The sequence below is a fragment of the Anguilla rostrata genome, chromosome 9 (assembly GCF_018555375.3).
Source record: "Anguilla rostrata isolate EN2019 chromosome 9, ASM1855537v3, whole genome shotgun sequence".
NCBI lineage: Eukaryota > Metazoa > Chordata > Actinopteri > Anguilliformes > Anguillidae > Anguilla > Anguilla rostrata.
The window spans coordinates 42,718,748-42,730,300 of record NC_057941.1 but is presented as its reverse complement, the minus strand read 5'-3'; the positions used below and the strand labels follow the sequence as shown (position 1 = coordinate 42,730,300).

At 42.0% G+C, this 11,553-nt stretch overlaps 1 protein-coding gene and 1 long non-coding RNA gene across 2 annotated transcripts; one reads left to right on the top strand and one right to left on the bottom strand.

Annotated features, from left to right (window-relative positions):
• Window positions 1-181: 181 nt before the first annotated feature.
• Window positions 182-3,736, bottom strand: LOC135263845 (uncharacterized). The gene is made up of 4 exons (XR_010332550.1): window positions 3,317-3,736; window positions 1,899-1,997; window positions 1,026-1,095; window positions 182-359 (listed from the first exon to the last, which is right to left on the bottom strand). It is a non-coding gene; the product is annotated as an uncharacterized LOC135263845 (long non-coding RNA).
• A 2,695-nt stretch (window positions 3,737-6,431) lies between these two features.
• On the top strand, window positions 6,432-10,029 carry ubb (ubiquitin B). Its single transcript, XM_064352263.1, is given in 3 exon segments — window positions 6,432-6,581; window positions 7,471-7,693; window positions 7,696-10,029. Coding segments are annotated over 2 exon segments (2,283 nt in total). The 5' UTR covers window positions 6,432-6,581; window positions 7,471-7,476; the 3' UTR covers window positions 9,762-10,029.
• The last annotated feature ends 1,524 nt before the right edge of the window (window positions 10,030-11,553 follow it).

Sequence of the window (11,553 nt, the reverse complement as noted above, 5' to 3'; positions counted from 1 at the left end):
CTGAGTTCATTGGTGGAAGAAACACATGGCAGGACTCTTATTTTCTGACCCCTGGACTTTCCACCTCTGTTTGTGGTTCAAATCTATATCTCACTGACTGCCTAATCTGTGATTACACGTGCTTTTCCTTCCAGGAATTCTGACTGAAACAGGTTGTTACTGTCACTGAACGTTGAAAAACTGCTGAAAAAAACTTTTTTTTATTTTTTATTTGGCTGACGTGTGTGAGTCAGCCTCAGCTTTGGACATGCTTCTGATGGTCTGGTGTGCCTCCATACTCTCCTCCCACTTCTCACCACAGAAGTCCTCCACCCTCACGCTCCTCACAGTGCCCGGGTCCAAGCAGTGCGGTGCCACGCCTGCAAAAACAAGCTTCCTGTCTGAAATACTTGTTCTGCATCGCCCACATCCCTAACAATGCATTTATATGCAAAATAACTCAATACTGACAGCATAAATAAACCATATAAAAATGTCTTTGGGTCAACTGCTGTGTGCTTCACTGGAGTTTAAACATCAGGTTCAAACCCCGGAACCACAGAAGTGCATTACAACTGGAACAGCTATCCGAATCTGTGAAATAAGGATAACCTGTTCCACCGTAATGCAGTTCTGTGCTCTAGAGGTTTAAACCTGGGGTTTTAAACTCCAGCTAAGCACGCACCAATTGAACAATTAGGTTTTGCTGGAGAGAGAACAACAGAATATATCAGTTTTAAAGGGCCAGTAATTTAGTTTGTTCTTTCCTTACCGTATCCATCAGGATTGGAGCGAGGGGTGTAAAAACTCTGAACTCCACAAGTTTTGCAGAAAGTGTGCTTGGCGGCGTGAGTGTTAAATGTGTACGTGGTCAAATTCTCAGACCCCTGAGAGACATTAGATAAGTTAGTATCATTAATACTGGCCGAGAAAGAGAAAACAGACCAGAAAAAAATATCCTTTAAATGGGTGTGTGTGCTTTTGCAAATGTAATTTAAATAAAACAGGATACGTATGCCACAAAAATCAGTGAAGTGTGTGCTTACCTGCAAAAGAGTGAACTGACGTTTTGGTACAATGAAATGGCGGTTCTGTTTCTTAGTGCAAATGCTGCAGCTGAGTGAGAACAGAAACGAGTTTAGGTTCCGGGTGCGAAGGTTTCGAAATTTATTACACCAACAGAGGGCAGTGTGCCATTTCAAAGCTCTACTTCTGGTTCCCTTCGTACAACTGTATACAGTAGTACTCACAATCCCAGTCCCTCATATTTAGGGTCACTGTTTTTTTCTACAGCATGTGACCCACTGGGATTTAATCTTGTATTATAATCAATATCCTCCATGTGTCACCCAACAGGCACTGGATTAATACCATCACCTGACTAATCATACGATCATATAATACTGATTGTTAAAGGGTTTAAACTTTGTGTAAATACTGAAGGGAGTACTTTCCAGTTTTGAGCTGTGAGAATTAAATCAGCGTTGACTTTAAACTAAACACTAGTGACTGACAAAGAACCGCAAGATAGCCTACATGAGATTACAATTTGCAAGCTTCTAATGATCCCTGGACTACATTAAGTCATACATTAGCAGGTGTACTTGTTTTCATTTGGAACTGCTTTGGAAAAAATTGTGAAACTGTGGTTTGATTATGAATGAGATATAACAAAAAGTTGGCAAATTCAAGTATCTCGACACTTGATCAAACGAAACGTCTTTTCAGAACAGGCATTGTGTCAGCACCAAATTCTGCACAATACCTTTTGTGTTCATCCAGGGTTGTAATTTAAATGTTTGTGTATGGGTAAAATGCGTTTTCTTGTGATTGGAGAAGGCGCCATGACAGAATGTTTGTTACCGAAACATATGGTAGTGGCTGGGGGTGCCTGGAGCACTGGTGGATTTGTAACATACTTGCAATTAAAGACGTGTAGATCAGGCGAACTCCACACCTCGAAACGGACTGCCCCACAATGGCATCCACCGGTATGCGTCACGCATCCCGTGTTCTCACTGTAAACAGATGTACTGTTTTGACAACAGATTGAGGTTTGGAGCGAACTAGGTTTCAATTTGACCCTGTGTAGCTAGTCTACATGGAATGTGTGGTGATGTCTGCAAACCAGAACATCAAATGCTGATGTCGCACGGTGTCCCTAATCTTAAATCATCGAATAGGTTAGGCTATATTTAAACAAATACAGGATAAATTCATGAGCACTTTCCAATCTTTGTCAAAGGTTGGTTATTTGCGAAGCAACGTGATTTCAAGCCACGTACCTTTGACCAAATCCTGTTTTTGTGGCATTTGCCATAAGTGAACTTTTCTTTCAACGTTTTAAAATAAGAAAACAAATCGCTTTCAGGTCGTAAACTGGCCCCGTCGATCTCCCGTCATGTAAACTAGATGAAACTCCAGTCGCAGTTCAGTGGAGCAGCTTTTTTTTTTTTCTTACAGTCTCTGGGAGCAGCTAGCGCTGAGTCACGTGTGCAGTTTGCAACGTCATTACCTTTCATTTCCCGGCTATGCATAATGCATATCGAGCCGAATTGCTAGCAGCCGCTGAGTTACTCACGAGTTCCTGATATTTTAGTTTTCCGAAATGAATACACTTGAAAGAAAAACTATTTTCGGTTTCAAAATATGAGAAGCCAATGACGGTGATGCGGTGTAGGAAAGTCAGTAATATTACGGAATACATCGGCTACATAGTTCTTGCGCATGGACACGGGTTACGTGGATAGTCTGTCTATAATTTTAGTTTAAAAGGCCACCACGAGAAAAAGCTTCTGGGAAATTATAAATAGACCAATTGGAAAAATTTAAGTAGCTTTTCTAGTCAATATCGTATTGTACTGGATCGGAATCCCGAAAGGATAATCGCCTAATCTTAATGCTAGGCCTACAACGAACAAAAAAACATATTTAAGGCTTATATTATAGGCCTATTAACCTTATTTGTATTGTCCTATACTGTTGAATAAATTACGACAATCAAGTGGCCATATGACAACGGACTGTTTTCAACTAACATCTGAACTGTTGTAAGAAAAGAAAGGCAACACTTTGTGTTTACCATATGTTGTGTTAGTGTAGCCTAGTCACTGCTAATATTCTGTTGGTCCGCCCCGTATTATCGCATTTTAGCCTACGTTACAAAATAATAAAAATACATTATTCTTTAGTTCAATGATAAAACAATACTTTTAGAATAAAAAAATAACGAGTCCATCTATAACACGTGAAATGTATTCCAAAACTATTATACGTTTACTTTTTGCATTGGCTTTTTCAACAGATCGTGTTGCTGAGGTCCTAAGGAAATAAATACCTCTTTTAACCTCTTTGAATGCGGACCTCTTGCAATCCCTGTTCCATTTTAAACCTGTTTGTCATAAGCGTTTGGTAACCAAGTCATGAGACTATCAGGCGACACTCCCTGCCTTCACTGTGACTGGTTCTGTGATATGCGGTACAACAGGTTCCTGTTAGATCTATCAGTTAGGTAATTGGACGGAAGTTGGTTCAACAGGACAAACACCACGTACAAACAAAGACTTTGTACTTCCAACATTGACCTTGAGGAAAGAGTGACGTGGCCTCACGTGTAGTAGGGTATGGGATGTCTCGAGATATAAAATAAACTGCTATCATTTCTATTAACAACTTACTCGTGTCTAAAAAGCCTCCTTCAAGTTCTGAACTAGCAAAAACAAACAAACGGAATAATGGCCATGGCTGTAAAAATGACTAGTTTGCCCTGAAGTCAGTTTTAACCATTTCATCATGCATAAGCACTACATTTAACCCACAGTTTTATAACGTTTACTTTCCAAAAGAAAATATCTGGAGCTAAGGGGTAGACAGATGTTTTGTTCCAGCTTCAAGGTCCTATTCTACAGAAGATACAAGATGCTTAAACTGAATTATTCTTGCAAACAGAAAGTTGCCACACAGTTTTGTTTTTAATTTGAAACTGAAATTATCACAGGCCTGTTTATAAAGCAAACACATTGACATAAAACAATGTTACCGCAACATGACAGCAAAACTGGGCAAACTTCTGACTACTTCAGAAGTTTCTCTGCATTTGAGATACATTCCTGTGCTACTTAACATGTCCAAAAATCACCATACGTCTTAAGAGCTGAGAGATGAGCTATACAATGTATACACATCGCACGGAATGCTTAATAACATCATTTATCCTCATTTGTCATCCCTTATATCTCCCACTAAATATTGTAAATGGAGCATAACCAAACTCCCTTTTTGGTCAGTCTGACCATGGTTGAAATGCAGTTTGAAATAACTAACCTCTTGTTACATTACACAGAATTATACACCATTCCAAATTAAACCAAAATAACACGGTGCACAGAAAGGACATTTAGGCAATTTCTTTTACTTTATGTGCAAAAAAAGTATTACATTTCAGGCTCTATGTCCCTGTGCTTGGTGAAGAGACATGCAGTAAACTTGCCAGCATTCTGAGCTATATTGGTGTTCCTAAAAATACATATCTGCTCACTCTTATTAATCACCCACCCTCATATAGAAACAAGACAAAATTATGGCCTTCAACACATAGCTAATATTAGTTCTCAGTCAAGTTTTTTGGTCTTATGATCCCATTTATTAATGTATGTATGTATGTATATACAAATCTTTTATATAAAAATCACCTTATATGAACTACTTGTTTCCTATGATACTGTCTATTCCAGCACTGGTTCAAAGGGGTTATCCAGATCATCTAGGTGGCAGCTGTTTGCCCTGCTTGAGGAACTGATCTCATAAACCTGACTGTGCAGTTCAGTTAATCTTTTCACAGCAAGTCAGGGAATTCAGACACAGGAAGGCCAAAGAACATTAACAGACATGTTCTCTCTGGGTTCATTAAGACAAGGGAGTTCTGACTTTACCCATGGAATTTGGAATCTTCTTTTAGTGCCATTCCACTTTCCATTACTTAAAAATATTTCATAACCTTTGATATCATGATACCACTTGGTACATAAAGTCTTTAACGAAAACATAAACACATGTTTCGGACATGTAAAAATAGTTTACAGTTTCAGTTGTGTTGCAATGGCAGTGAAGACTGTCTTGAGCAACACCATTGGATACCAACAAATATGCCCCTGCCATCTACAAGTTGGGAAACATTTCCAAAAATACTTATGGGTAATAATATTTGGTTTACATGTGAGAATCGTCTATTTACCCTCTCACGATGAAACGTTTAATTGTAATTGAGGTTTCTATTCAGCACTGCAGCTGTCATCTCTTATGTTTTTAAACGTTGTTCAGTGTTGCAAGTACTGCTTCACAAAAGGGAGAGACTGGGGATTGAGACAGGGCCTCAGTCTTTCCCTTTGAGCCCTGACCTACTTTGCTCTTGCAGGCAAACCAGCTGGCAACATGTTTGCAAATCACGTTGCTGTCTGTCTACACTCGAGCAGCGCATTACTTACTATATAAAGACCCTTGGATAGTTTATAGTTGGATCTACTGGTCTCTATGGTATACGTCTGTATATAGATATCCCCATGACATTTAGGAACAAAAAAGACGTAGCCTAGAACCTGTCCACTAGATGTGAGAGCAGGGTGTGGACTTCGAGCAACACATTTGAAAGTTTGCTTTGTAGCGAGCTGGAGATAATAATAAATGTCAATATGCTGAGTCACAAGCGCCTCCCTTCCACATGCTCACGATGTAACTACTAAAGTACGCGTTTTTTAATGTCGCCATCTTTTTTCTTTTTTTTTAAGAAAGGGGGCGAAACACGGGTTTCGCAAGCATAGTATGATATTACATTTACTGCATTCTTTACAACAGAATCAAATAGGAAAACCTTAAATATCTTGAATGTGCTAGAACATTCAATTAAGCACTAGCCTGCTAACCTAAAGCTAGTCGTATAGTTATGTAACTTCCGTATAAAATAAAATAATTACGTTTCATTAAGATGAACCTGTATCTTCAGAATGCTGTCGCGTTCTTACAGATCATAAAGCCACATATTAATTATTTTCTCGAGGCAATGTTATCCTATTATCAACAGTAAATATTCCAGGTCATTCCAGACTCCGGACATTTCTCAATGTTTTTGTCTTGCTACTGTCCTTTGGCGATCTACATTCCATGGAACTAATACACAATCCGCCAATCGTATATGAGGCAAACAACCGAACTGGCCAATCCGTGACTGAGGGTGGGCTTTCACTAAATCCTTCTCGCACTTTCTAGACTTTTTCTTTAACTGACGAGAGTGTATTACTCCGCAGTTTATTTTAGCCTACTTAAAAAATTAAGATAATTATAAGTCAATATTTTAAAATCAGGTTAACTCTACAACATTTGCCAACAACATACTGGTATTTTAAATTTCAAAAATGGTTTATAAATGAAGATACACGCTTGAAATATGAGACTTATTTTTTCCAGCGGATGGATATTTTCAATGTGACGCAATGAACGTCACGATATTGTATAAATACAGTAAGCGCTGGTGTTGAAAAGTAGATTCAGCAAAGGATCGAAGAAACGCGTTATAGAAAATTTTACTGAGTGTGAAAGAAAAATAATTGGTAAGTTGCTTTCATTTATTTTACTCTGTACATAAAATCATGTTTTGTGGTTCGTTACCGAAATAAGAAGATATTTAGTGTAGACTAGTCTAATGTTAGCTAAGGTCATTTCGTAAGCTAGTTTAGCCATACCGTCGGAAGCGCGCAAACGAATTTTTTAAGCGAACATACCTTAATTAATTTATTTGTTACTTGAAGTGTATTTTTAGTACAAGTGTGGTAATTCCCCAGGTAGGTTTTTGGTTGAAGAAATGATTCAGTTATTCGCGATTAACTGGGTTTTTTGTTTAGCCAGCTGCGCGTAGATCCTACATGGCTAGGCTACATGAAAACGCTGATTCATTTTACAACTGCGCAAAGAACCCGGACGTCAAGAAATGGCGTCAAGCTAGCTACTCGTTTCCGTTACTGATGTCGAATTTTAAACCGCGTAAAACTGTGTTACGTTAACTGTACAGTTGGGTTATAATGAGAAATCATTTTTTTTGCTCCCTGTTCAACAATACGATTTTCCTACTGTAGTTGGCAGACTAGATTAGTCTGGCCGTGTAAATCACTCTAGTTAACCAGATGATTTGACTTTTCGGCTGTTTTTTTAATCTCGGCTACATTGAAAATTAGGGCCTGGCCCTCAATTGTACCTCCGAGAATTTAATAAAAGTTATGATGATGATTATGTACCGTAGACCGAATATTCAATTGTGTAAGGATATTATTCAATTCTGTATTGTTGAGGAAATGAGTAAAAATGTTAATTTTGTTCATCTTGAGTCATGGGAATAGTTTCTGGAAATAGTTTCTGATGGTGAAAGCAACATTAGAATTTCATAATTTTTTATTTAACAATGTTCTATAATGTGGTTTTGACCTTCTCTGTTTTGTTGACCAGATCAAAATGCAGATCTTTGTCAAGACACTGACTGGCAAGACCATCACCCTGGAGGTGGAGCCCAGCGACACCATTGAGAACGTGAAGGCCAAGATCCAGGACAAGGAAGGCATTCCCCCAGACCAGCAGAGGCTGATCTTTGCCGGCAAGCAGCTGGAAGATGGCCGCACCCTGTCCGACTACAACATCCAGAAGGAGTCCACCCTGCACTTGGTGCTGCGACTCAGGGTGGCATGCAGATCTTCGTCAAGACCCTCACAGGCAAGACCATCACCCTGGAGGTGGAGCCCAGCGACACCATTGAGAACGTGAAGGCCAAGATCCAGGACAAAGAGGGCATTCCCCCAGACCAGCAGAGGCTGATCTTTGCCGGCAAGCAGCTGGAAGATGGCCGCACCCTGTCCGACTACAACATCCAGAAGGAGTCCACCCTGCACTTGGTGCTGCGACTCAGGGGCGGCATGCAGATCTTCGTCAAGACCCTCACAGGCAAGACCATCACCCTGGAGGTGGAGCCCAGCGACACCATTGAGAACGTGAAGGCCAAGATCCAGGACAAAGAGGGCATTCCCCCAGACCAGCAGAGGCTGATCTTTGCCGGCAAGCAGCTGGAAGATGGCCGCACCCTGTCCGACTACAACATCCAGAAGGAGTCCACCCTGCACTTGGTGCTGCGACTCAGGGGCGGCATGCAGATCTTCGTCAAGACCCTCACAGGCAAGACCATCACCCTGGAGGTGGAGCCCAGCGACACCATTGAGAACGTGAAGGCCAAGATCCAGGACAAAGAGGGCATTCCCCCAGACCAGCAGAGGCTGATCTTTGCCGGCAAGCAGCTGGAAGATGGCCGCACCCTGTCCGACTACAACATCCAGAAGGAGTCCACCCTGCACTTGGTGCTGCGACTCAGGGGCGGCATGCAGATCTTCGTCAAGACCCTCACAGGCAAGACCATCACCCTGGAGGTGGAGCCCAGCGACACCATTGAGAACGTGAAGGCCAAGATCCAGGACAAGGAAGGCATTCCCCCAGACCAGCAGAGGCTGATCTTTGCCGGCAAGCAGCTGGAAGATGGCCGCACCCTGTCCGACTACAACATCCAGAAGGAGTCCACCCTGCACTTGGTGCTGCGACTCAGGGGCGGCATGCAGATCTTCGTCAAGACCCTCACAGGCAAGACCATCACCCTGGAGGTGGAGCCCAGCGACACCATTGAGAACGTGAAGGCCAAGATCCAGGACAAAGAGGGCATTCCCCCAGACCAGCAGAGGCTGATCTTTGCCGGCAAGCAGCTGGAAGATGGCCGCACCCTGTCCGACTACAACATCCAGAAGGAGTCCACCCTGCACTTGGTGCTGCGACTCAGGGGCGGCATGCAGATCTTCGTCAAGACCCTCACAGGCAAGACCATCACCCTGGAGGTGGAGCCCAGCGACACCATTGAGAACGTGAAGGCCAAGATCCAGGACAAAGAGGGCATTCCCCCAGACCAGCAGAGGCTGATCTTTGCCGGCAAGCAGCTGGAAGATGGCCGCACCCTGTCCGACTACAACATCCAGAAGGAGTCCACCCTGCACTTGGTGCTGCGACTCAGGGGCGGCATGCAGATCTTCGTCAAGACCCTCACAGGCAAGACCATCACCCTGGAGGTGGAGCCCAGCGACACCATTGAGAACGTGAAGGCCAAGATCCAGGACAAAGAGGGCATTCCCCCAGACCAGCAGAGGCTGATCTTTGCCGGCAAGCAGCTGGAAGATGGCCGCACCCTGTCCGACTACAACATCCAGAAGGAGTCCACCCTGCACTTGGTGCTGCGACTCAGGGGCGGCATGCAGATCTTCGTCAAGACCCTCACAGGCAAGACCATCACCCTGGAGGTGGAGCCCAGCGACACCATTGAGAACGTGAAGGCCAAGATCCAGGACAAAGAGGGCATTCCCCCAGACCAGCAGAGGCTGATCTTTGCCGGCAAGCAGCTGGAAGATGGCCGCACCCTGTCCGACTACAACATCCAGAAGGAGTCCACCCTGCACTTGGTGCTGCGACTCAGGGGCGGCATGCAGATCTTCGTCAAGACCCTCACAGGCAAGACCATCACCCTGGAGGTGGAGCCCAGCGACACCATTGAGAACGTGAAGGCCAAGATCCAGGACAAGGAAGGCATTCCCCCAGACCAGCAGAGGTTGATCTTTGCCGGCAAGCAGCTGGAAGATGGCCGCACCCTCTCCGACTACAACATCCAGAAGGAGTCCACCCTGCACTTGGTGCTTCGTCTCCGAGGGGGACAGTAGATTTACCCTTCTCCAGTTCATTGTGTTTTGTTACTGACCATTTATTTTTATTTTTCACCTGTTAAATAAAAAACATTCATGTAAAATAATTTCTTGTCTTTATTTTATAATTATGTTTATTGTAGCTGCACAATACAGTGCTGTCGGAGTATAAAGTTCCCCACTACACCAGTCAAACTTAAGACTACCTGCTTTCTTAAGACTTAATTAACTTTTTCTTTTAAAGATGTTTAATACGTCAAATAAAATAAATTGATGTAAAATAAAACTTTCTTGTCTTCTTTATAACTATAGTCTTGTTGGTCAGGTGTAGGGAAAAGCTGATGCAATAACTGTGTGTAGTGATGAAGTGTAGAGCCATCAGAAGCCTATATCCTGAGTTCTAACTTGGGAAAACCCCTGAAATTGTTTCAACATGAAACTTGCCATTTCACTCTGGGGAAAAGTTGAGCATTGCCCTTTTTATATATATTAAAAACTACATCAGGATGCAGTGTTTTACATGTTGCAGTTATGAAATCCAATGTCATAATCAAAGTTAAGCACCACATCTATTATAGCAAAAAAAGAAAACTATGATGTGTGTGTGTAAACTGAATACCCTCTGAACTGTGAAGTTGGAGAATGCTTATTCACTTATGTGACAGGTTGTTTACATATGAAAACCAATCGTTTAGAGTTTAAAAACCTATTAGGTTTTATTACAGGGTGTCTGCTGAGGGTGGGACATTTTTGACCCTGTGGACATGGGTTGCATGCAAAATAAGAACAAAACACAAGGGTCAGTAATCAAAGGTCTAACATACCAAGAAAGTCCCCTGGGCTGCTGGTTGAATAACACTCTTTCACAGTAGGGGTAGCTCATTTCAAATAACTGTGAGTCAGCAATTGCGTATGGCAACTGTCACAAGGGGGGTTTCCACAAATGAGGTATTACAAAAACCTAGCAATGTGACTTTGTGTAAATACCTGTAATATATTTGCTTATTGATGCTGATGAACTAGAGTGCTATGATGATGGGTAATTCATTACAAAGATCTGAGGCTGTTTGGATTACTCAAGGATACTTGATCAGATGTAATGTTTTAGTTCAGTCTGGTGATCTCACATTATTTTGCTTATCGTTTTGTGATACATTTCAAATAATTAGTTTCAAATAATAAGTCTCCTTAAAGTTAACTACATTCAGGAATGGCAACCCAAAAAATATTAATGTGATACATGTGCCTGTATATTGGGATCACCAAATTTGACATCGCTGTGACAGTACACTTTTCTTGCCACCAGGAGTTACGAAGAGCATTACACCCAGTAACTGGTTACCATATCCTCCTTCCAGCAAGTATCATTAGCCGCGTTTCCACCGCAGGAACTATACCCCGGAACAAGGAACCTTTTGAGGAACTGCCTCAGAGGCCATCATACTGTTTATGCTACTTCCTTCATAAATGTACTTGATCCTTCTTACAGGTAATGTCAGTAGCTCGGAATAACACAAATCACACCAGCATGTTTATTAAAGTTCCACAATGCAATGCTGTCTGACAGTTCCCTACTACACCAGTCAAACTTAGGACTACCAGCTTTCTTAATACTTTAAATTAGCGCTTTCTTGGAACTCTTGTTTTTGAACCTATTATATTTTGTGCATGACTCAGATGAGTGAAATAAGTTGCTTTCGGGTCACCCCATATGCTTCATTCAAGTTAGACCAAATGGGATGTCAATTTACCTTCCATTTTTAATTGTTCCGTAGGCTGCCAAAAGTTTTTCAAATATAGCTAGTCCATC